The 27,674-nt window shown below is 39.0% G+C and overlaps 1 protein-coding gene across 3 annotated transcripts in view; it reads right to left on the bottom strand.

Moving 5' to 3' along the window:
• The window catches only part of ERC1 (ELKS/RAB6-interacting/CAST family member 1), a 296,882-nt gene that overhangs the window by 82,456 nt on the left and 186,752 nt on the right, over positions 1-27,674 (bottom strand). For all 3 annotated transcript variants that reach the window (XM_075706947.1, XM_075706956.1, XM_075706964.1), the window contains one exon: positions 16,607-16,767. In XM_075706947.1, coding sequence (XP_075563062.1) covers positions 16,607-16,767 — 161 coding nt within the window. The remainder of the gene's footprint in view (positions 1-16,606; positions 16,768-27,674) is intronic.

Genomic DNA, 27,674 nt, shown 5'->3' with positions numbered 1-27,674 from the left:
GTTATAGGGAATCTGGAACATGTTCTGATGAAAGACAGAGGTTTAAAGAAGTAGCAAGAAAAATAATGCTTTATAGCACCTGAAGCAATGAGGGAAAACACAAAACAACGCCTTTAGAATGTATCTGGAAATCCTGATTTGAATACTTTAAGGATTAATTGTTAGGGTCAAGAAATGTTAATAAGTGCCACCAAAAGTCAGAACTAAAATGGAAGAGTTACCTCCTGCAGAACTTCAGGTAGTATTTTAAAAGGAGTGACATTTTATTTTGCATTTGATAAACATTCCTGTTTCTGCCATTGCTCCTATTTGATTGGGCTGTCTGGTGTCTGAACCCTACAGAGCTGCCATACTGTAAGTAACACGATACATATTTCTTTCGTATCCGCTGGTGATAAGTTACATTACTGAAATTGGTCCAGGAAATATACCTGTTAATTTTGCTTTAGATGGATTCTATTAAAACGTGAAAATCTTGGCAAGAACAGGGGTGAGACTTGCCCACTGTCTGGGTCCCTTTCCCACCCAGCCAACAGGGCAGACTTTTTAGTTCATTATCACCTCATCAGTGCTCCTGTCAGCTGCCAGCAGTGAGAAAGGACTAAGCCACTCACTAATTCCTGGCCTTCCCGCCTCCACTGAAGCAGCAGTAAATCCAGAACAGATGGATGCTCTTTAACCCTCTCAATCCAGACACCTACTTTAATCAGTCTAATCAACCCACTCAACTCAGAACAAGGAATGACTGACAGACACAGAATGACAGAGGGGCTGAGCTGCTGCAGCTCAGAATCTTAACAGAAAACACCACTCCATCTCCAATACTCTGTTGATAAGGGAGGCAGCTGGCCAAAGGCAGCAGGCCTATCGCGTCAAGAGTAGGACAGACCTTTTGATGAAGAGGAGAAAGCAGTAGAGGAAGGGATTATGAAGCAGGAGAGGATTAGACATTAAGATCTCATCACAAGGTTCTCATCACATTACACAAGCTATGAATGAAGACCAGAAGACATTTACTCCATGCAAAGGTGGCTTTTGGTTTTGCAACTGAAGTTGCAGTTCAAGCCAATCTAACAGCTCGCTCTCACAGTCTTTCCTTTCCCAGGACACAAGACATAAATTTCAAACCTTGCCTTGTGCTGTCTGAGAGTTACCTAACCATGGATTGCCATTTCAGTGCACTAAGCCAGCAGAAAACTAACTTCAGAAAAATGTGAACATATTTTTGCTAGGTTAGTATGCCGAATTAGTTCAGTGGAGTTTCTTGAGTGCCAGATACAGTGCAAAGGAGGAATTGGGAAGGGAGGAACAGCACCAGATGGGTCAATACCTCAGGCTGCTGTGCAGTTGGAACACAACACCTCATGTTCCTGAGAACATATTTTCACTCTTTGCCTGTACACTTCAGAGCACAGCTTCATTCATACAATAAGGGAGCATCTGAAATTGCATGTGAAGTTTAAAATGCTTCTTAATGGCGACTTTACCGAATCATAACATCAAGAGGAACTCTTCTGTTTATTTTCATATTCATGTATTTCAACAAGGCCTAAACAACTGTGTGAACAACATGGCTAATTATATTCAGAGAGAAAGAATTTTTTTTTTTTCTTTAAAGACTCTCTGTATGATTTTGGTTTCCTTGACCTGCTGCAGAAGAAACGAATAAAGAAACAGTATTATAGTGCTCTGGCATCTCAAATAGTTTGACATACTTAAGGGCTTAAAGAAAACCTCCACTGAGTTATGAGAAAAATATATGAGAAAATGTAGTTGTATATTCATTTCAGAGCTCGGGAACTTTATTGAGTGACTTGGCTAAGGTCAAATTGCACAGCCAGAAAAATTTATAAATGCCATTTAGAATGACTACATTTCAGTCTTGCCATTCTGGAGCATCTTTTTTTACAAAAAAGAAAAGACAAACAGGAACAAATTCAAAGACTAGTAACAAAATGATAGTGTATTTGTAAAACCAAAGTCTAAGCTGGGAAAAAATCCAAAGGAAGTTTGGCCATGGACCAGGCCATACCCTTACAGCTCACAGGTGCACAGCACAGAGAAACGCTAGCTCAGCTCTACCTAGTGGCTCTGGATACAGATCAGCACGTGGCATGAATTATTAGGAGCATCAACATAACTTAATCATCCTTTTCTCAATCAGGCTGCTTTTTAATCTCAGAAGTCCTATTTGTGTGATCGCAGCTTCTCTCTTTTGTACCTTTTCTACATGTATATGAAATCCTGTTGTAAGGAGCAAGATAATAAAGAAGAGAAACTGAAGAGTCAGTTAGCATCTTGCCCTGTATCATGTAAACAATACCTCCTGTTTACCTAAGGGCCTAACTGAAACCAGTTTCCTGAACCCAGGAGAGCTTGATAAGCATGATATGGAAAATAAACCTTAAAAAAAAAAAAAAAAAAAATCATTTCACCACTTCTACAAATATTCTTGATTAAACAGTATAAAGACCATCCTGTCCCTGCATCTTTGATAAGAATACTGTGCCCTTCTTTTAGCATTTTGATTTTTCAATTATAAGCCATGCACTCAAATTTTAAGCTAAATCTCTGTAAGTTTTTGCATTTATTTTTATAATTTACAACTTTAAAAGTTATAAATGAGGAATATGTATCATAATAGCCCATTTATTCACTAACACAATGCATTTAGTGCACATCTTCATTCACAAAACTGGCTTTCCACACATCATTTGTTAAAATTCATAATCTTGCTCCTTAGCTAACACTGACCAAAATTTGTGGGATTAGAAGGTTGTTCTGGAATAATGGAACAGCCAGCCTTGTGTGAGCAGGAGAAAGACTGTTTCAGCAATTGGCCACTGAAACCAGAACTCACTCCCAAACACCTTTAAGGACAACTACAAAGCTTGGCAACTATAGAAAAACTCATTCAAAACTAGCTTTTTCTTAAGTATAACTACAGTAACAGTCAAAAAGACAAAAAACATAGATGGGTTTATTGTAATTGTGAAAGAGTGGGAAAATATTTGTGCATGTGCCTGTTATAATTCTGTGAATTTTCACTGAAAAGACAATCAAGGACAGCAAAATTATCTAGCAAAACCAGAAAAAAAAAGTTACAATGACATTGAGAATCTACTGGGTTTTGTTAAATAATAATGTACTTAAATTACATAAGAACAATTTTTTTTTAAAGTACCATAGTTCAGTCATGGAACAAGCTATCAAACACACTGTGGCATCCTCAAAGTAGAAGGTGACAATTAGGAGTCAGCTACTACCAATGTTTTAGGAATAAATTATTCTTCCACAATATGAAAAAGAAACAACTCCATTAAAAGACCCTTTCAGTCTCAGTGATGATAACTAACCTATGGTGTGGAAGTGGCTCAAATGCAAGTGTTTTGGAACTAATCATTCCAAAGCTTTTAGGAAAAGTATGTGATCTGAAATGTCATGAGAACAATGACTCCTAATCCCAATGAGCCTGGGAAGCACTGTGTTCCTGAATAAGAAGTAGAGGACCTTGACTGATAACATGACTAGAAGGACCAAAAGAGATGACAAAAGTTCAACTGAAACCATGAGGTCTTGCAGCATAGAATATATTTATGATGTCAAATTTGGGCATAGTAATACATTCAGCATCACTTCAAGATGACCTCTGTCAGTGCTGAGAAGCTGTCTGACCAGACTGCAGTCTTGTCTCTCTAACTGATACTGATGGGAATTGTGATGAATCATTTGTTCTTGGTGCCTGCTCTGGGATTCCATTGCCCAAATAGTGGTATCCAATGCCACATTAGCTGTCCTAGGATACAAGAGACAAGAGGCCAGCAATGTGACACAGAATATATGGAAGACCCACACCTTTCTGAAGAGGCACTTGGGGGTCCAGTGGGATAATCTAAGTGCACCTGAAATGGCAATAGACTCCTAGGTTCACACAACACAGTGCTGTTCTCCTTAGCACCAAAAATTAAGTGATCGACAGGTGTCTCAGAGCTAGAAATTAGCTCCTTTCTTATCCAATGTGTATCTTGTGTGTAGAATGGTGGAAGTCTTGAAAAACGTTTCTTGGAGTCAAATGTAAATCAAAGATGGTCACTGGTAGGCAGAGAACAAGGTTCTGAAGGCCAACCAAATGAAGAGGAAAAAGTGAAGACCTGAGGAACAGAGAAGATGGGAAAGAACCCAGCTATGTATCTCTTGGTCTTTGTCCTTCTCAAAACAATCTTCTGTCATGAACAAGAAAACTAATTTTCATATTGCCCTTTAAACAATACTTTAATAACTGTCCTTTATTAATTTGCAATGGAGTACAAACTGTATTTATTGGGGGGGGGGGGGGGGGGGAATCTAATTTCCTAGCAAATTAAATCTTATATTGGAGTGCAAGATACAGTTAAATGACTTGAGTGTGTGATCTGGAGGTCACTCTGCTACAAGCAACCCACATGATTCTTCATGCCATTTAAGTTTTTCTGTGCTGAGTTTTCCTTATTCCTAAATAAGATAAATACTTACTTTTTTCAGAGGAGTATTTTGAGAATTAATATGGCAATTGTAACTGCTTTAACATTCATAGATGTAAAGTGCTATATAATGTGAAGTATCATAGTGAGAACTGAATGCCAGAAATTAAAATTATAGAAGGCTGCATAATTTAAAAAAAAAAAAAAAATCTATCCCTAGAAGTAAGGTCATGTGGAGACAAGTTCTTGTATCCCACTTTGATCAGCAAACTCCTCTTGTTCATTAAAGGTGTAGGTGTGTATTTCCAAGTCCCAGCAGACTGCCACCAAGTTCAGCTGGAAGAGCTGAGAAGTTAGGTAATGAAATACTTCCACTAAACTATCCTAACTCCTACCTCAAATCAAAACATATAGTTAAGACATGAACTAGAAAAATGTGCAAATGCAGTGCGTGAATTGCAAAGAGGAATGTGATTTTTTTTTTGTGTGTGTTCCTTCAGTTAATATTTTTAAAAGACTTTTTCTAAGACTTGTAGGATTTCCTTGGGAATAGAGCAACTGAAAAAGGTAGATTTTGTCCTTCACAATGCATGTTCCAGACCAGCCATATCAGTATATAGAACGGTGATGAAAGTTTAACTGAAAATCTGTGACTGTTGGTCACGAGGAGTCAAATTTTCCATCTTTTCCAAGCAGGTATTTCCTGATGATGGTCTGCTGATTTATGTACAACTGCTTCAAAAATGACTTGGCAGTGGGAACAGGCGGTAGAGCAACTCTGAAAAAAGAGCTGAGGGTTTTATTCCATGCCTCATATTATAACCTCACAGTTCTTAAACAAGTATTCCTACCTTGCAAATACATTAAATTATCATTATATCACTCATCTGCTAAGAAACTTACAGAGCTTATCAGAATCTACAGAAAATTAACTATACTTATTTATAAAACAAAAATGACCCATACTGTAGGCAGGTCAAACAAAACATAAGTGATGCATCCACATTGCACACACCTGAGTTTCTGCACCAGGAAAAAGTGTAACAGCAATTGGGCTAAGGTAGGTGTTCACAAAGAAGAATGTATTTCATTATTAGGACTCACTGGTATGAATAAAGCATAACTTACTACATTATTTACATATTAATTCCACACTGCTATTTTATCAGTTAGTAAAACAGAAAATGAAAGCAGAACAGAGATCTATTAAAAGATAATGCATCTCCCATGTATGGGAATAAAGCTTTTACGTTATTCGTGTCACTGAGATGAAAACCAGATAGTTGCTCAGTCTAATTTCTGTCCTTCTAAAACTATTTTCATTAAAGGTCTACAAATTCTGTTTCAGAACTTGTAACAAACGAAGAATTTCTTACACTTAGTTGTATTTAAGTCACATTGAGACCGTATTTGTCCATAAAATGGAACAAGAAATTCAGTATTCGTATAAATAACGTACTTGAGACAACGGAGATGTATCCATACACATCACAAAGTCTCCCCAAAACGAACGCACAAAATGTGTAAAGAAAGGTATTGTCAGTTACCATGTCTCTAGGCATCCCTGGCTGTACTTTCAACTTCCCACATAGAGGAAGTGTTACACCCATGCTCCATGTTGTAAAGGAGACAAAAGCTACAGCAGCTGAGACCACTGGAGTTAAGCCTTGGTGAGAAGTTCCTTGAAGGGGCTGTGCGTGACTGCAGTGCATGACTCTAGTCCACAGGCTTCTCCTCTTTGGGCCAAATGCAACGTTGACACCCTCTGCAGCTCAGCACCAAACACCTTTTCCATTCTCCAACAGTTTACTCGCATTTCTCTGTAAGTGCTGGTTTCTTTTGGCTCCAAAGACAGCTTCACCTGCAGGGTTTCATTTTTCTGTTCGACACCTTGCTGTTGATTTTCCCTTACTGCACAAAAGAACTTGCTCCAGTGCCTCCTTCACAACTGCTTCTTTGTAGTAAACGAAAGCCTTAATGATTATATTTTGATTGTAGAGTTGATTAATTTTGACTTTGTTTAATTTGCGACCTTTGCTGAGATCTTTAGGGCTGGGAATTAGAGAGCACACTGTACCACTGTACTTCGGACATTGTGGGTTTGCCAATTTGTTTCATGCCTCATTTGTCACAAAACCTATGAAATTGTAGTCCAAAGCCAGCTTCATATTTTTCAAGGCAAGGCAAAACTGTATTTGTTTTTGTTTTAAATTAACGTCTCCTGGCTAAATTAATCTAGTTTTTCAAACTCCAAACCAAAGCCCTCACTAACAGTGGGAATCTAGCAAGCAAGACAAATCCAAAGATGAGCTTAGCAAAAGAGAACAGATTTCTTCTCTCCAATTACAGCACTAAAGTGGTAAGATAAGCTTACTCAATTTTATGTACAGACATATAATAAAGAAAAAATGAGGATATAGAAAGGATCTGTATGAGAACATGCTAAAGGAGAGAAATAAATGAAGAAGCATGTATCTTATACGTACATTTCCTATTAAACATTTGTGTCTCAAAGATTAAGATATTTAAAAACCTACAAACCTATTATCTTCAGATTTAATTCCTCACATCACTGAAGTTCTGTGGCCATGGGTGAACGAGTCACTTCACGTTTTTGTTTTCAGTTTACTCCTTTGAGGGACAATGATAGTATTTCTCTGTTTTTATAAAAACGAAGACTTTGACGTGTAAGATCCTTCAATGAAAAGAACTAAACTGCAAAGTACTATTATTAATAGTTGCATTATTAATACTTCAGAAGAAAATGTGGCTAGCTGAGGTCATAAAGGCTTTCTCCAAGTATCAGAGATATCCTTGGCATTCTTTATAACCTAACCAGACCAAACCCTTTCAGATTTCCTGCCTACTGAGGGCTTGAAAGGCAGCAAGAATTTTGCAGTTACCTCAAACCAATGAACTGAATGATGTTACTTCTTTCAATATAAAAAAATGGTTTCCTTTGCATGAAGAATACTCAAAATGCATTACCTACAAGAGCAAAATTTCTCTTTAGAAATTGAATCTGCAAGCCAAAGCCAGTACTAACGGAGAGAACCGAGCCCACATAATATGTAGAACAAACTCATGCATATAATATATATAGATTTTTACAAAATACATTTTTGGTTCTTGCAGATATTCATTAAGGGAAGTGTTTGATCTGTGCTGAAAAATCACAAAAACTGCAAGGTAACACCCTCTCTATCCTCAGTTTCATCTAAGCTACCCCCAAAGCACGTTCAGCTAAATTTAAGCTATTTGTGGTATGTTTTGTCTGTAAAAACCTCCAGTGAACAGTATTCTACAGCCTCCCTAGAACCCCTCTTCACTTTATTGAGATCATTTTGAATTCTCATCTTGTTCTCCAGAATGCCTGAACACCCACCATGGTATTTTGGCAACAGATACCCTTTGGCTTCTCAGCTACTTCATTAATGGACATTTTGAACAGTAGCAGACTTGGGAGAGACCTCTAAGGAAACCATATAATACAGGTTTCCATTTTGATAATGAACTATTAATTATTTTCCAGCTACCTGCTTATTCACTTTATAGTAGTTTAATCAGGAATATAATCCCTACGTTGCTGATGACGGAGTTCTATGAGACAATGACAGAAATCCTCCTGAGATCACAACATATCACACCTACTGTATTACCAAAACTACGACCTGGCATATGGGGACACCTGGTTGATTTGTCATGATTTAGTCTCAACAAATTTAGGTTATCTGTTACTTAACACTTCACTATTTTCTAAGCATTCGCAAAAAATATTTTTTATCATTTACTCCAATAACTATCTAAGAACTGAAGGTAGGCTGATGAAATCCTTGGCTGCTTAAAGCTACTTGCAGTAGTCATCTTTTCACAACAGTATCGTTGGCCTTAAAGCTTTATTCATGAAATTAAGCTAAATGATCAAACTAGTTGATTCTTAGATTGTATAACAAATGCCAGTTACATCATTTAGCTTAACCTCCTATGCAAAGCTTGATTCCTAGATTACATAGTGGAAATAAACTAGTGTGATCCTTTAGTTTTCAATGTTTTCTTGACACCAATTTTAAAGCTGTAAAATGCTAGCAGACTGAAAAAGAACTATAGGTTTATAGAAAGCTATAGGCATATCTATTTAGTGCTTGAGGAAGGGCTGTAAAAGGGGCTTTAGGGAACACCAAATATGACATTGTGTCAAATCATTTTTCAGTCTATCCTATACATAGTAGCTCCTAGTACCAGGGAAGACAGCTCTCTTTACCCTGTAACCTGCATTAACTATAAGACTACATAGTGGACTGGAAAGAAGTGACTCAATAGCAATGACAGGATTATACCTTAAAGACAGACACTTTTAGGGTGCTTAGTGTCATCTTTTAGGATTTCTAAATTAACAGTTCTGGTCAATTTTCATGTTTTTAACTCCTGTTATACGTGTAGTCACTTGTGCTGCACACAAGATACCACCAGACAAACCAACAGCTCCCAAATCCTCTCAAATGGAGTTTTCTCAGAATTCCATAGACTTGCAGATGGTGGTTTTTATTTTGCTGAAAAGAACGCAAAAGTATTGTTTGGGAAGGGCGGAAAACAAAAAGATATACTGAATATTCCCATGCAGTATAAAGACAAAGATTGTAGGGACTGCCAATGACTTGACTCATTTCCCCATTTTTCTTACACAGCTCCCACTTGTCCTCCAGGATTGTAGGGAAACAATTACTTGCTTCAGAGATTATTTCTGTAATTAAAGCAAATTGACCTGACTTTCAAAAAAGGAATTTCTCTGTTCAACTCCAGAAAACGGTCTGAAGTTAGACTTTGTCTTACTTACACCCCGCAAAGCTACACTGTTATTTTAAAAACAATAAAAGAGTGACTCGCATATGCACAGTGGCCATATGAGCACATCTAACCTTTGAGATTTCCCTCCTTGTATTTTGAACTATGTTGACGATGTCCGGATGGGATTTACAATGGCTCAAAGCTACTATTGTTCACACTACATTAAATCTACAATATATGCAATGAGATACCATAATATTTTCACTTGGAACTTCTATTAACCCACAACTTGACTGTATTTAATGAAATATGTAGTGCTCACAGAGTTGATTTATATGCATCACTATTTACAGTGCACATTTATAAAAGAGGAAAAAGCACCCTAAGGAACTCACGGTTCTTTTGACTTTACCAGAAGGTAAAAAGTGCCTGATTTGGTTTAGCTCAGTAACACCCCTGGAAGCCCCAGAATCTTAGAGCTGGATTAGAGATGGCGACAGGAATCACTGATGCAGCTGAAAGAGCTGGCATAGGAAACGTACTGTTGCTACCAATCCTGAGCCAAAACACTGCTGCATATTTTAAAACAAAAATCACAATCATATTTATGTTTGTTGTGTATATAAGTATATAGAAACAATAAAAGGCATGCTGAAGACCTGGAGATCTATTTTTGTCAGCGTTGTTCTAGAAATAAGTGGAGTGGAGGATTCATACACCCAAGAGAAAATTACACAGATTGTCTTGAACAGATAAACCTTTACTGCTGATGGAACTTCTGAATGTATTTAATTACACAAAGCACATGTTAGAATATAGTAAAACAGTGTTCTGTACTGGAAAAGGCATACAGAATTAGCTAGCAGAAGGCAATATATTGGTGCCCTTAGAGCTATCTTACAAGCAATCTGTTTTATACAGTCAAAATAAAACTATCACTCTCTCCACTCCTCTACCAGTTTAACACTGGGTTAGCTGAGTAATTATTTCTAGGAAAAAAGCATAAATCTTGTTATTCTTTGAAATAAGATGATCTGCATGCAGGTTATGGTAAAAACAAACTTTTCCCAAAGCAATGCCCTTTGGGCAGTAAAGAACATGGGGCACTAATGACTTCCAAGAAATTATCTTGTGCTGCACCTGCTCTCTAAGTGTTTGCAATAATGAACTAGCAAACTGAGAAAAGGCAAGAAGGGTATTCATCGCTAGTGCTAGGATTGTGTAAGCCTAAAAAAATTATACATTTTAGTACTCTGTGTATGTATGCCAAGATCTCTACTGATGAGATCTTCTATGGCAATTTCTGTAAGAATGCTGTGATCTATTAATAGAAAAGAAAAACATAACAAAACCTGTGCATTCTTAACACTGAGTCTATAGGCTATGTTTTTCACATTCTCACTTAAAAGAGGTCTAATTTCCTTTCACCATCTAGAAAACTATGTTCCAAGAACTACCGAAGGGATCACTTACACTAAACCCAGTCCCCGGAAAACATCCAGAAGGAAGAAAAATATCTCCCATAGAAAGGCATGGAAACAAGAGCACAGTGTAGCTAAATTCTCAGGAAGTTAATGACTGGACCTCCTTTTCCCAGCTCCTCCCTACAACATTAATAGTCTTAGCAATTACTGAGTGGAACAAACCCCTTTAACACCACCTGGTGTACTTTTCAGCAGTTGGTCTTGCTTCCAGGCCTGTCATGGCTCATTAAGATAGTACAGTACTTTCTCTCTACAAGACTGTTCTCAGGGACCATAGAATTCAAGATAAAATGAGATATGGAGGTTTTATCACAAGACAGAAAGGGACTGCGACATATCGTGCTAAGATTTTAGTATCTGAAAAAGCCACAGAAGAAAGTTTTTCAAGGAAGGTGAAGAGTAAAACCAAACCAGTTACAAAAGATAAATGTAACTTCCCAATACTTAAAGAAACAGCGTAAACCACAACAATCTAATTCTGTGTGTGCTCATATGGGGCACCTTATTTACATAGGCTTTGCTAAAGATCCCACTTCTTTGCTTTGCAGTTTATTCTTTCTGTGAGACTTTGAGATTCAAATTTAATAGCGCTCTCACCTACGTGAATCATTTGACCGATCAGTTTTGTACTGCTGCCCATATATAGGTTAAGCTTTTCTGCTTATTTCCGTGATTCAGGACACCTAGTATCAGTTGTACTGAAAATGAAGTGGCAGGCTGTCTCTAATGCTACCATGACGCTGAGAGTCTCAGAGCACTTGAAGGCTCATTGACAACACAGGAGGACAGAAAGGATAACAGGCTTCATTCCTTGACTGCCAGAAGAAAAAAGTGCAGAAGGGATCATGTTTTCTCTCAAGCTTTCAACTGAATTAAAAAATAATAGCAGGAGCAACCAAATTTGAAGGTAACCAAGCTCTACAATTACATTTATGAAAAGCCTAATGTTTAATTACAGGGAGGAGAACTGTGGAGTTAAAAAAAAAAAAAAAATCTGACCTTTCAATAAACTTTAGCCTTAAAAGATACACAATATATCTACACACTGTATTTCAGCTTTCCTACTGGATTCTGTGTGAATCACTTGGAGATTAAGAGCAGTTCCAAGGTCAGTTTATTTCCAATTATTTAAACATAATGTCTGTGTTGTCCCGTAATTAGAAAGGGATAATTTTTCACTTTTCAGACTACTGCAACTGAACTTTTTACAACTTAAATGTCAAAATCTAACTGGGTGACCATATATAATTAAAATAAACATATATAATTATATGTTTTATGCTTGAAAATGAAAAAGAAGAAAACAACGGTAATAGAATATTGTTGCCTTCATTTTCAGTGTGTGCCCTGACAAAGACATTTTAAGGAAAAAACCGTGAGCTTATAGAAGAAAAAAGGGGACTGACTCAGATGTGCTTGTTCAGCTTTGCCCCAGACAGTAAATCCTACAGACACAGAGTGCCCCCTGTGGGATTTTAGCTTATTTAATGTCACACAAAGTAATTATAGGAGGTGCTTTGGTACCATTGCTGCAATCACACGATGGCCTCATATACCAAGTGGCCAACAGACCCTACAGTCCAGTTCAGTATGATGAAGAGTTTGTGTTGGGCCTAGAAAGCCATAGCTTGCAGATGCAAGGTTAACATACTACTGCTTTGTAGGACTGACAACAAATGCAAAGTGACTTCAAACTGCAGAGAGAACTGTTCATACCTGTAGAACATACACATACATTCTGCAGTTAGGAATCACTTCTCTGGAGAACTGTTGTTAAACCATAGGCATAAACCATAATTTCTCTAATGACAAAAAACCCCCTTATTCTTTAAATTCCAAGACGACAATTTCTGATGAGCTGGCAAGTTATCATTGGATGGACATTGATACTTTTTTTTTTGCTGGTTCTGTTCACCACGGGTGCACATAACCTGAAATATTTTTGTTTGGTCAAACTGTTTGCTGTGTTTGAAATGACTTCACACCTCATTTTGGATCAACTGAAATTACTTTTCTGGCAAATAAACTATGTGCCAATTAATCAGTTTCTTTTGGACTACTTTCAATTTCAACCTCATACCTCCAGACAATACTGCTTTATTGCTGAGAGGATGAACTTTTCAGAAGACAAACAACCTCAGCTTCCACCAACTTAAATTTCAGTTGTGTTTGTGTGCATGTGTTTGTATTTTTCTTATCTGACAGCCAGAAAATGAACACGTGGATTTATCAAATATCTATCAAATCTTTTTAAGTGACTTGCATATCATGCAGGAAAACTGTAGCAAAGATAAGTCTTCCTGCATAGCGCTGCCTAGGTTGGCATCCCATTTTTAATAGTAGCCCTCATGTAGCTCTCAGCAGGCCTTCCAACTCCGAGGTGAAATAAGGAAGGAATACAACAAACAGCTTCATTAAGCTACACAGGCCTGGTTCATCTCTGATCACTGTTTACACTCTGTATCAAATGAAACACTATCTGTGGGATGCATTCATGTAATTAGAGACTTCTGTGATAAATATTCCAAAGACCACTCATGTAAAGTCACATAGGAAATCAAAAGACATTTTTGACAGCTTGATTTTGAAACATAAATTATGTTCTGTTACAACAATTCATTTGTCTGTAATATCCTTGATTATTTTTAAAGAAAAAAGAGGATAGTAACTTATTTTTGGACAAGTAATGATCCTTCTGTTACACGCCAGCAGGATGAAGGATTCAACTCTGAAGCGCAGACTACATTATGTAAGTCTGCATCCCTTGAATTATAGGGCTAGCAGCAATTGCAGTTAGCAAGAGAAGGCATATTTCAGGAAAGGGCTGTTGGACAGTTTTCCAGGTCTGAAAGAACAGATTGAGGAATGCTCCAACTGGGACTTTTCAGCCCCAAAGCAGATGACCAGGAAGAATCTTCTGGTCCTTCTGACCAGAAGAAAAGGCCTGCCTAGTCCAAAAAAAAAGAAAAAAAAAAAACAAACCCCTCTCTTCTCTACATGCAGACACAGTGTCTGTTCCCCTTCCCTGTAAGTGCAGCGTCCGCTGCTACAGTTTTGGCAATTGCATGAGCTCAGCCTCAGATTAGACTGTTTGTGCTCGGTTATTTTCACACACTGCCAAAATTTGCTGACAACACCAGGAGAAAAAAAAGGGAAAGGAAAACTGGTGATTTTCAACAGTTTATAACTCAGCTCAGGCTGAGCAGGTTTTTATGGGACAAAGAACAGAGATTTCTCTGTAGACAGCACTTTATTCCTGCCTAATTTAAAAGATTTGCTGTGAATGATGGAAACATTAGAACTCCTTAAAGAAAACATAACAAAACAAAAATCCTAGTAGTTCGCTAGTATTTTTTTACAGTAGATCATGTTTGGTGATATAAATAGAGAGACCATTATCTGTGCCTCTCATAATTATTTAGAAAAAAGTTGGGTTTTTTGTTTTTTTTTTTTTTTCTTAGGAAAATGAAAATATTAGACTTAAAGGAAGACGGCTTCAAAATACATAGTATTTCTTTAAGGAGTGAATTTCTTCCTTGGAATAATTCACGCTTGTGCTATTCTAGTGCCACAGTATTCCCTAAGGAGCATGAAATGATCTTCTCAGGGTTACAGAGTCAGTAGTAAACACAAGTTCTACTCTGAGAAACAGTATTTTAAATATATATTTTCATTTACATAATATCTAACAACTTCCTATTAAAACCCAGAGGTAACTTTCTGGAGTCCTCTTGTTGCTTTAACACTTTCTTTCAGTCCATATCTAGAATCTCCTAAAGCAGCATTTCCTAAGCTATTTTTCTTGTATGCTCCCCTGTCCCATTAGCTAACTGCAGTGCCCAGGCTGTTAAGCTTACACTTCTACCAAATCTTAAATTTAATCAGTGCTGCTTTTGAGGACCTCAAACTTTTCCCATTGAAGCATGCCCTAAAACTTGGGAAACAATATTGCTTTACTGTATCTTTGAATGGTATCTGTACAATGGTTATTGTTTTCTGTTAAGGATACCAAAACCAGCTAACTGCTTCACAAAATTGACCACTCATTCAATTACTGTTATTTTTGAGTTGAAATAGTAGGAAACATTTTAACAGCATTAGAAACTTTTTGCAAAACTAGAAAACAGATGAGGAGAGTGCTTTTTATAAAAGGCATAGGCTGGGAAAGTAGGGCAACAAAGAATATACTAGGGTTTCTGTATATAAATATAAGATATTTAATTGACTGGGAGTCCTCAGTAGAGACTTGTTCGCAACAAAGCCTCATGGTGAGGATGAGTTTTTGAAGTTTGGAGCAGCTTTGGCAGCTTTATAGAACTTTAAGACAGACCAGCTATGACTAAAACATGCTCAGCTAGTTAACTATACAAACGTAATGTTTTTTCCATCTTTCTCTCCATGTGCTGACAGCATTACCATTCTCTCCAGTGTTCTTCTTCCTTCTGAGGTACAATGGATCTACCAGTTTATGCAGTTCCTGATACTACATTTCAGTACAACAACTTTCCAACAATAACTTACCCAGCTAAGAGAGATCATCATTTAAAAGTGGGGAGTACTTATATTAAAGGCTCTAGAGCTACACAATTCCAAATACATTTCAGGATATACTGTACACTACGTGTATATTTTAATGAGAAGGTTTGGCAGAGCAGTTTGGCAGAAGGAAGTACTGCCAAGTGATTGGATATGGGATGTATCTCCACTTGCTTTGGATTCCCACATCACCTTAAGAGCTATTCTTCCCATCCCCCAATACACCAACTCTCAAGGCAGTCAAATTTATAGCTCAATAAAATTTTTTATTAAAAATAAAAAGTGCAGCTTTTAAGTACTGCAGTCTTCCAACGTCCTTATGCCAGGTCTAGATCAGACTGCTGTAGCTGAATATGAAGCTGGGGAGGCTTAGCCCACTTTATACAGCACTCCTAAGTTAGAGTTTCAAGATCTAAGCCACCTCTCTTTCCATTTTGTAACAGCTGTTTTTCTATCCTTTCATTAAAAAAAAAAAAAGAAAAGGAAAGAGGCTAGCGTAGAAAAGTTAAATAAATAAATAATGGCTCAAAAAACCACAGTGGAGGAACCACTGCTGGTCCTGCCAATAAAAATGTTCCTTCTCTTCAGGGCTGGCTAAACAACTGAAAGTGTTTCTAATGAACTGCTGGCAGCACTATCCATCATTGCACTAAATGGATTCATGTCTCCCTAAACTAAGGATAACTATTTATCTATAATGCATGGTCAGAAATTAGGAAGTATTTAAACCCTAGAAGTCTAATTCCTTACTTCTCCCCACCTCCTCAAAGCTTGGTTTTATTCAGGCCTCCTTATGTAAAGATGACAAGAGAAGTCTGACTGATAGGGAATTTCAAACTCTGTTCCAGTGGTAATGAATCATCCACAAGAGTCTGAAAAATACTCTAGCAGACCAGACATCTGCAGTCTGATTTTAGCATTACAACTACCTGATATTATGTTTATCTCTTCCCTCTTTCCTTTTTGTCATTTGCTACACTGACTTGTGTTTTACCTTAAAGCAGATTTTAGGCTACCCAAAGCAAGGTGGCACATTCGTAAGACAAAATAATTGAGTCCCAATAATTTTTTAGGATCTTTGAAGATGCTATTGTGCAAATAATAGTAGCCCACTGCAAATGATCAGAAGGAAGAAACATTTTTGAGCTCTAAAGAAAGTGCAAAAGTAACGTAGGTAATCCCTGGTCAGAAGTCACTTCTGAAGGCTCGACTGACTACATAGATAGCTGCTATCTCTAGAAACATATGCGTACAGTGGTTGTCTTTAGAACACCAGGGATCAGAGGGGAATTCAGAGATATCGATAAAACATGCCTACAAACAACGGGAAGAAACACTTACTTCATCTCCAGGACTTCCTCCAAATGTTTCCTTCTTTCAGCTCGTAGGTTGGTCAAATGGGTTTCCTTCTCAGCCAAAGACTGTTGTGTAGAGGACAATTTTGCTTTCATTGACTCCAGCTCCTGCTTAACCTTCTCCATGGCCATCATCAGCTCTTCTACCTAAAACATTTTTGGGGAAGACAGGAGGAGAGAAAAATAGTGTAATGTGATCAGTTGGAAATTACTAAATGTCATAACTAAATTGGAGGACAAAGGTTACCAGTGCATGTACACTGCATAACACTTCTGTAGACTGGAAGCATCATCTAGTGCTGTGAATGGTATGACTACTCTTGATTAAAGCAATATTACAGTCTTTGAATTAACATAGTCTGGTCACCGGAATGTTAGCATTACAATACCAAATCACAAATCTTCAACTCTTCAGTACTTCTATTTTAGAAAATGTACCACAGTGATAAAAGGATAGCCTGTATATATCAAAATTAGCCCACAAAAATGCTAGGTATTAAATGGAATACATCAATAATATACTAGAAGTATAAAACACTTTCTCTATAAATGATGCCAAAAGAAAAGCTACATATCCACCTTAAGAACAAAGATAATGTTTCCGAAACAGGGAGAGGACTGGGCTCCCATGAAGATGTAAGTAAGGCTACTTCCCTCAAAATACCTGTTGAACAATGCCTATAGGCACGTTTTGTGATTTAGCAACATAAAAGACATTCAGAGTGTTGCTGATGGCAGACAAGGTACAGCAGAACAACGCTCGTATCTTCAGCAAATGGGAAAGGTTCAGAATTAACACAATTGTGAATTCTAGCATAGATATTACACAAATGAGCATAGTCATATTTTATTTTGCACTTGGAGCAGGTTCTGTCTCAGCCAGAATTTATCAGTAATTAACATGCAAAACCACAATAAATGCTCAAGTATAGCTACATGTACCATACAAAGACCTCTGAATATTCTTTTAATAATTTTATAACAATGCTTGATGGCACACATTACTTTCACTGACGTTTTCCATATAGATTTTCTCTTTCCATCACAAGTGTTCATAAACAATTTTATAATGTGCTTCAAATGGGAAAAACTCAGATGCTACTGTGGCACATAATCACACACATATAAATTTAGTATGACAATACAGCACTGCATTGCATTTATAACCCTGCATAACAATCAACTTGTGCTCCATACTGGAAGTGAATTACTGAAATTATATTAAGCTCAATTTCTACTCACATGTTTTTACAAAGAGCGTTAGGCTCATCACTTGCTATACAGGTGCTGGAGGATAGAAAGTATGGAATATACCATCCCTCGTTTTAATAAATCCTGTACTCCTAAAGGCAGAGCTAATGACTCAGGACAAACATGGATAACAAGACTGGTTTTCATCCTCAATCAGTGATAGAGCAAGAAACACTGCAATTCAGAATTAGCAGATTTATAAAAATATAGCATAGACATTGTGCAGTGCTTACTGCAGAAAGCCTATCTACTTCCACTCAAATGCATCTGACAACAAGCATTCTTCTTATGCCCAGCAAATTAAGAAAAATTTAAAATATGTAATTATCAGAAACTATTCAAAATGTACAGCCAATAATTCATTGAACAGACTGAAGGAGAATTTCAGTGACACATAGTCCAAACTGGCTAGCATGCATATAATAACTGAACTTTTCCTGTCTTAGTGTTTAGTGTGCAAAACAAGATCAGAAACTCTGACAATTTTTAAAACAAAGAGAAAACTCCATAAAATGAAATAGAGAAATATATCAGAAAAGAATGCAAAGAAAAACTGCAGAAACAATGAAGAGGAAAAATACTACTAGGATGGAAACTGATGCCTAGAAAGAGAAAAATAGCAACATGCTGGGGAAGCGAAGGTGTACTAGTGTATCAGCTTCTACTTCCTTTGGGTGGATCAGAATTACCTACACATTTTCCTTTACACTGAGAAGAGGCACACCAACTGCAAAACCCTCTGCTTATAACAGAAAACAGCCTCAAATAAACAAGCCCCCAGCCAACTGCAACAATCAAAACGGCTTGTGCCAATCTGTCAGTTGCCAAGATAAAACAATCTTTGAAGCAACATCTTTTTCATAATCAGGTTTGAAAGATTTCTGACATCCTTCATTCATCCTTCATTCCCAGTCATCAATATTTGCCACGCTAGCACTGAGGGGCTGGTTTGCTTGATGCAGATCTGTAGGATAACAACTCCTGTTAAGAAGACACAACGAGGCTAGAGGCCGATATCTAGGCCAGGACTCCTAGTGCTAGGTGGCAAGATCTAACTCTGCAGGAGTACTTTGCAGTAGTGGTTACCGCAGGTACTTAATCTTTTTCTCCTTGCTCCATTTGGTAATTCTTTTAATTCTAAGGTTATATTCCATATTTTTGCAGGTTAACAGAAAATCGATCTAATCAGGTATTAGGAATGGCTGGAATGCAAGTGGCTTTTAAACTGTGCCAACAACTTAGTTAACGGAACTGCCATTACCTTCTATCCTCTCCAGCAAGTACCACTTGTCATGCAATTTACTAAAGACAAAATTCACGAAAAGAGTGATGACTGTATTCACAATAAAGACTTCATTGTTCAAATTCATCAAGTTATAGATATTCCATGGGAGCATTTCAATTAAACTTCTACAAACCAAAACATTTTATTTGGCAGCTTATGAATCTTAGTGCAGACCTGTCTGTACATGTCCCAGTAAGCAGTCCTGTGAGAAATGATAAAGGAATATTCACTGGAAGCAAACTGCTTGCAAAGCACATCTAATTTAGCCTATACAAAAACCTTCAAATCTACCCTTGATTTTTTTTTTTCCCTGAGAGCAGCTAATTATATAATAAAGAAAAAATATTTGCCAAGAACCACAGTTCTTGGCACGCTGAGATATTTTCAGAGACATGCTGTTCACATTTTCAATTTAACTGTAGGTAAGCTTGTGCCCTGTCAGTTACAACTAGAAAGTTTCCACTTCAGAAGGTGTTAAGAGCACACTCTTGCTCCTCATCTCTCTCTGCTCAAATGATAGTATACAAAGCACAGTATATCTTTGGCTATCTATGACTTACCTATGATTCAATTTTCTGTAGACAGGCCTGAAAGGTCTCAGAGAACTTAAAAGGAGACTATTTTTTCATTGCTTTTAGGCCCTAAGTGACCTGACCAGGTGACAGCTTATCTTTAAGGAAGAACATGAAGCTGAATGAGGTTCCCATTAGAGGAGAGAGTTCCTGAGAGACTGAACAAACTATGTGAAAGAGGGCAAACTATGTAAATTAGATCAGTATGGGATTCATAGTAACAGAAAAGGGAAACGTCAACATAGGACAATTTTTTACATAGTATTACATCTCCTTAGAAAGCATGAAAGCAAGGTTGAGAGAAAAGGCAGTACAACAGGAGAAGTTTATCTGCCATGTCAATGGCAGCCTGTAAAGAAACAGAAGAAATGATGTAATACCAAAAAAACCCCCAAAACCAAACTCAAAAAAACAAGCCCTTTTCAGGAGACTATCTACCATCTTAACCTCCCTGCTCCTACAAACTCTAATTTCAGGTTCCTCTGATGCAGCTGTCAACCAGAAAACAGGCTGTTGCACAGACATACAGCTATCTCATTCTTTCCAAGTATGTGGTGTTTCTGGTAAGCTTTTCTGGCCACTGGGTAATGCGAAGCCAGGGACTTCTGAAGAGCTTGGTCAAGGTCCCCAAAAGTCAGTAAAAAGACAGTGCAGTTGAGAAAGGGACTGGATATGCAAAATATTAATGAGGCTGAGGATCCTACCAACTGTCATACTAGCTCCTGGAAAGATTACTGATGATCAGGATAGGCAAGCTCAAATTCCCATCTGTTATGTGACGAGAACTAATGCACTACTAAAAATTTCTGAGACACAGTAGATATTTCAGGCCAGGAAGAAGGCTACATCAACCGATGTGGTTACTATTGGTTGCCTCTTAAAATCAGAGCCAAAGACTCCCATATCCAAGGTCAATCCAGAGAGACAGGCTAACTAAAGCTACAGTGTGTTTAAATCATAATGTAGTGGCAGCTACCTTTTTCTTCCCATTGTGAACTTTGTCCTCAGTGATGAAGGATCACCTGAAGAGAACTTTTTGACTGCACAGAAAATTGAGAAAGGCCTTCATAGCCCTTTCAGGAAGATAGCTCTGGAGCTTAATTTTCTGCTTACACCTTGTCAGAGAAGCAGAGCAATTCTGGGCCATCATCCGAGCAACAAATGCATCATGAATGCTAGCAACATGATGTAATTCACTACAGTGGTACTGTGAAAATATAAAGAGGCAATGGACAAAGTCATCAATATGGCAAAGAAAGGAGCAATATTCTATGCATTTGAAAAACATTTGCAGTGGCAGAGGATCCATGCTGAAACGGTGACCCATGCAATCCACTTATATGCTATCTGCATATAAAGAGAGGGGGAAAAGCTAAAGAACGTCCTCCACAGACACTGCAAAGGAACATTTTCAGTCTTAAGGGACAGGACGTGAATGCATCCACAGTGCAAATGTATATGACTGGCTTAAATAATATTTATTAAGGATAGCAAATCACTGGTACACTATATAAAAGAAGTTTTATGTTAATGTTAGATGAGGCTCTTCCCTGCCTGTGTATTAACAACTCTCTCTTTGCAGAAGACACTGCATTTCTCTCTGTTACTGATTATTTCATAGAACCAAAGAATGGTTTGGGTTGGAAGGGACCTTTAAAGGCCATCTAGTCCAACCCCCCTGCCATGGGCAAGGACATCTTTCTCTAGACCAGGCTGCTCAAAGCCCTGTCCAACCTGACCTTGAAGACTTCCAGTGATGGGGCATCCACAGCTTCCCTGGGAAACCTGTCCCAGTGTCTCATCACCCTCATCGTAAAAAATTTCTTTCTTATGTGCAGTCTAAATCGAACCTCTTTCAGTTAAAAAACACTGCCCCTTGTTCTGTCACTGCAGGCCTTGGTAAAAAGTCTCTCTCCATTGTTCTTTTAAGTCCCCTTCATACACTGAAAGGCCACAATAAGGTCTCCTCGCAGCCTTCTCTTCTCCAGGCTGAACAACCCCAACTCTCTCAGCCCTTCTTCACAGGAGAGATGCTCCAGCTCTCTGATCATTTTCATGGCCCTTCTCTGGACCCACTCCAGCAGGTCCATGTCTCTCCTGTACTGAGGGCTCCAGAGCTGGACGCAGTACTCCAGCTGGGGTCTCACCAGAGCAGAGTAGAGGGGCAGAATCACCTCCTTCGACCTGCTGGCCACGCTTCTTCTGATGCGGCCCGGGATATGGTTGGCTTTCTGCGCTGCAAGCACACATTGCCAGCTCATGTCCAGTTTTTCATCCACCAGTACCTTCAATTCCTTCTCCACAGGGCTGCTTTCAATCCCTTCATCCCCCAGCCTGTATTGATATGCATGGTGCTAATAACGCCAAGTTCACAGGTTCAATCCCTGCTTACGGCAGGGGGGTTGGGCTCGATGATCTCTCAAGGTCCCTTCCAACCCAAAGCATTCTATGATTCTATGATATTGGGGATTGCCCCAACCCAGGTGCGGGACCTTGCACTTGGCCTTGTTGAACCTCATGGGGTTTTTCACTGATTCAAGTTTCAACCACCCAGATGGTCCAAGGTATCTGTTAGTCTTGTTATTTTTCCTTCCTAATTCTTTTTTTTTTTTTTCTTTCAACCAAGCAAAAAAGGCTGCATATCAGTCCATAATTAAAAGTCTCAAAGGGCATGACAAAGGGACTTGACTATTACGCTAAGAACCCTTCTCTTAAACTGGAGATACAGTACTTCACATGCAGCGGTACACGGGAAATACAGTTTAATGTTTAATTACACGCCTGAAAACAGACACATTTTTATGTTTCTGATTGAAGGAAAGAAATTATATTTCTTTCAGTATACATACAGACACAGTGGGCTATGGAATCATAGAATCATAGAATCGTCTAGGTTGGAAAAGATCTTTAAGATCATCCAGTCCAACCATTAACCTACACTACCAAGCCCACCTAAACCAATCAAGGGTAGACTAGACTAAACCATATCCCGAAGTGCCACATCTACCCGTTTTTTGAACACTTCCAGGGATGGGGACTCCACCACCTCTCTGGGCAGCCTGTTCCAATGCTTGACCACCCTTTCCGTAAAGAAATTTTTCCTAATTTCCAGCCTAAACCTCCCCTGGCGCAGCTTGAGCCCATTTCCTCTTGTCCTATCGCTAGCTACTTGGGAGAAGAGCCCAACACCCACCTCACTACAACCTCCTTTCAGGTAGTTGTAGAGAGCGATAAGGTCTCCCCTCAGCCTCCTCTTCTCCAGGCTAAACAACCCCAGTTCCCTTAGCTGCTCCTCATAAGACTTGTTCTCCAGACCCTTCACCAGCCTTGTTGCCCATCTCTGAACACGCTCCAGCACCTCAATGTCTTTCTTGTATTGAGTGGCCCAAAACTGGACACAGTATTCCAGGTGCGGCCTCACCAGTGCTGAGTACAGGGGGACAATCACCTCCCTGCTCCTGCTGGCCACACTATTCCTGATACAAGCCAGGATGCTGTTGGCCTTCTTGGCCACCTGGGCACACTGCTGGCTCATGTCCAGCCGGCTGGCAACCAACACCCCCAGATCCTTTTCGGCCAGGCAGCTTTCCAACCACTCCTCCCCAAGCCTGTAGCGTTGCATGGGGTTGTTGTGACCCAAGTGCAGGACCCGGCACTTGGCCTTGTTAAACCTCATACAGTTGGCCACAGCCCATCGATCCAGCCTGTCCAGGTCCCTCTGCAGGGCCATCCTACCCTCCAGCAGATCGACACTCCCACCCAATTTGGTGTCGTCTGCAAACTTACTGAGGGCACACTCAATCCCCTCATCCAGATCATTGATAAAGATATTGAACAAGACTGGCCCTAAACCAGAGCCCTGGGGAACACCGCTCGTGACCGGCTGCCAACTGGACTTAACACCATTTACCACAACTCTCTGGGCTCAGCCACCCAACCAGTTCTTTACCCAGCAAAGACTATGCCTGTCCAAGCCATGAGCTGCCAGCTTCCCGAGGAGGATATTATGCGAGACGGTGTCAAAAGCTTTGCTAAAGTCCAGGTAGATGACATCCACAGCCTTTCCATCATCTACCAGGTGGGTCACCAGGTCATAGAAGGAGATCAGGTTGGTCAAGCAGGACCTGCCTTTCGTGAACCCATGCTGGCTGGGTCTGATCCCCTGGTTGACCTGTACTTGCCTGTGGAGTTCGCTCAAGATGAACCTCTCCATAATCTTCCCCGGCACCGAGGTCAGGCTGACAGGCCTGTAGTTCCCCGGGTCCTCCTTCCGGCCCTTCTTGTAGATGGGCGTCACATTGGCAAGCCTCCAGTCATCAGGGACCCCCCTGTTAACCAGGACTGCTGATAGATGATGGAGAGTGGCTTGGCGAGCTCCTCCGCCAGCTCCCTCAGTACTCTCGGGTGGATCCCATCCGGCCCCATAGACTTGTGAGCATCCAGGTGGCGTAGCAGGTCATTAACTGCTTCCTCCTGGACTATGAGGGCTCCATTCTGGTCCCCATCCCTATCCTCTAGCTCAGGGGCCTGAGTACCCTGGGGATGACCGGTCTGGCTGTTAAACACAGAGGCAAAGGCAGCGTTAAGTACTTCAGCCTCTTCCTTGTCCTCGGTGACAATGTTCCCCCCCACATCCAGCAAAGAATGGAGATCCTCCTTGGCTCTCCTTTTATTGCTGATGTACTTATAAAAGCATTTTTTATTGTCTTTTACAGCTGTTTATAGCTGTTTATATTCATTATTGTGTCTCAAAAGTTCCAGGAGGAATACAAAATTATGAAATTTTAGAGAATATAGATACAAATACCAACACGAACAATTAATTTTCCATGAACACTGTATAAATCAAGCACTAGAGATCTTATTTCCAAAACCACCTCAGCAGGCTAACTTGTATATTTAAAATTATTTGCTTTCTGAGCATAGACCTTTCTTGTATAAACAAGAAATTAGCATTACAAGACAAAATGTACTAGAAATCTGTACTTTTGCCCAACATGAATTAGGCCAGCAAAACAAAAAGTCTTGCAATTACAAGTCAGTAGTAAGAACACTACAAGGACTGAGAAAAAATAATTAACATTTCTCAAAGTGTCACTCACTGTCTCAGAGGACAGCTTCCTACTTTTCTACAGCTCTTGAGTTTTTAAACTATTTTTCATTTCACTGTGTACATTACTGAAATGATAAAGGGACTGCAAATTTCTGCATTATCTTTTTCTTAGTTGAACTGATTAGACTGCAGGACAGAAAGAAGGGAAAGAAATAGATATGAAAAGAAAGACAAAGACTAGAGTTCTGGCTCCATGCAAACTTGTTTGGATCCCAGAAAAATTTCCCAGAACAGATGTTAAGACATGGAAAAAGCACAGGCCAGACTTGGGACTTAAGTATGTAATTTAACTGCCTCAAGTAACATATTACAGGGAGAAAGCATTGAGTCTGACATAACTTGGATTGCCAGCAGGACCAGATGGTTTGCTTAAATCACAAGCTAATAAACCTTTACACAAAATAAGAGGGAAATGAATTATGGTTTCATCATAGCCCCATTTTTGTTAAAGCAGTAGGGTGGCTTTAGGTACTCTTAAAGACTATATCCAAGACACTTAACTAAATTCTTGGCTATTCTGAATTAAGGGAACAACTTTCAAATTCTTACAGATTTTGGGAAAGCTGTTAGGCATAGCTTTTTGAGAGCTAAAAATATCAGAGGAAAATGAGAGAAGTAAGTAAGCAGTAACAAGAAAAATCCCCCCCCCCCCCCCCCCCCGATAAAATTAAAATGTAATTTCTGGTTTGTAAGGTAAGGACAGCCCTCAACTAGGAGAACAGCTGAAGGCTCTGCCTCACTGACAGCAGAAGGGCATAAAGCAGAATGGCTCTGCCCCACCACACAGGCTGGAGCTCTGGCTCCAATTCAAGCCCCTCTTATTCACAACCAGTGCATGAGTATGCATACGCCCATAGGTGGACAGAGGAATGCATCATGGGCTACTGGCTTCTCTACTATGACAATGTGGCCACCACTAATCCTTTTGAAGCAGATATATAAGGGCTTAAGATCCTTTACCTTCATTTTTATTCTGTAATTGTACGTGCTATAAAGATACCCTAAGTTGAACAGATGTTCACCTAAAGAGAGTGTTCTTCCCCACACTATACATATCACCCTACATAACTGCTTCACTTGTTCTGTGTGGTCATTGTTAATGAACGTTGCCATAAGATCCTAGGCAGGCAAGTGAAAAACTTTTTCTTTTTTCCTTCACTAGTTGAAATTCCTTAGTTGAAGATCCTATCTAAAGATACTCAGAAATAAACACAGCAGAATATTGTGCAACAATTAAGATGCTTCTATACATCACATTTACCTCCATCTCAAAGAGGATGCCAGATTTACAGCACCCCTTTTGCCAAGGTCAACTGTGTACAGTGTTAGACGACTGTGGCAGACTGCACACAGAGAAGTTCTGTGTTGTTCACAACAAAGAGGGGAGTTAGTGTCAAAGCTGTGAAAATGACTGGTGGATTATCAGTTCCCCAGAGAAAAGGCAGGATCTTCTGATCATCTGTAATATATGGCAGTAATTTTAGGGATGAACTTTGTGTTTCTTTACATTAGTGAGTGACTTTCTTAGGTCTTTGTGCCTTTGAATTTTAGGTCGTTAGGATTTTGTACATTCAGCATCCTTGATAAAATACAGTGTTTTGGTGGCTTAACAGAACTGGTGCCACTGTCCCATTCTTACATTATTAACTCGGAAAAAGAGAGGAAAAAGATAAAGAGAGAGAACGAAATACTATGGTCTGAAAAGCTGCAGGATACTGTAGTTGAATGCAAACTTTCTTATCGCTGTGAAAGTGAGATACTTAGACAGCTGATGTCTCTTGTTTCCATGAGTTGGTCTCTCAATAAAAACTTTCATTATAAAAGAAGTATCTGATAACAAAGAGGACTTAATGCTCTGTGTTGCTCCTTACTGTCTCCACTGATGGCTCTAGGCAATGAAGAGCACTAATATTAGACTGACCAGATGATATCTGACATTACAATGTTAATCCTGCAGAACCCACAGAAATAGAAATACAGGAGTCTTTATCAAGGAGTATGTTACTTGAGTATCAATCAAGAGTTCTTTTTGCTCATACTCCAAGAGCACTGAGCTCTTGTATGAAGGAGGAGGAATCAAAATTCACAGATGTTTGGAAAAGAGAAAACTCCTGAGCCGCCAGACTTAGGACTGAGTAAGTCACAGCTGTGTCCTGTTAGGATGTTTGGAGGTAGCTTTGACAGTTGTATCTCCTAAATGAGGGCCATAAGCCATATAAATAAGCAATGGCCTACTGCTGGGACAAGAGCTCTTGAGAAGGAAGCAATAATTGTATCTGTTTAACATATACAAAATATTTGAGTCAGGACTGGAAAAAATAAGTGAAAAACTGAATTCTGATTTCTGTTGAGGACAGAAACCTGTTGTAGTCTCTGGTATATGAAAGCTATAACAAGTTACAATTTCATTTCTGCATTTCCCTGAACTGGAACCATTATCCGATGAAGTATTCTCATTATGCTTTTCAACCCTTGCAACCATACCAAAGGAAGCTGTCCTGTTTTATTTTACATGGCTCTACAGCCTTAGGAAACTGTCTTGTGTTTATCTTCTGTGGCTAGCAATGAACCTCTCCAGCCCTTGGGAACACAGCAGCAATCACTACTTCAAGGGGTAACAAACAATTCAAGGGATAACAATCTTGCAAAAAACCTGGATTTTGATCACCATTTAAAAAAATCTCTACAGAGGCAGAGAGACTAGAATTTAGCACATTTAGCACATTCTGCACAGTTTTGTACACACATTTAGCATAATTTGTTACATCCAAACAAAATCTCTAGAACTATCGTTAATTCATGATACTCCAGCCACAGACATCTTCAAAATAAC

The sequence above is a fragment of the Pelecanus crispus genome, chromosome 1 (genome assembly GCF_030463565.1).
Source record: "Pelecanus crispus isolate bPelCri1 chromosome 1, bPelCri1.pri, whole genome shotgun sequence".
Lineage (NCBI taxonomy): Eukaryota > Metazoa > Chordata > Aves > Pelecaniformes > Pelecanidae > Pelecanus > Pelecanus crispus.
Note: the sequence above shows the minus strand (reverse complement) of the source record. Positions and strands in the feature narration are given on the sequence as shown.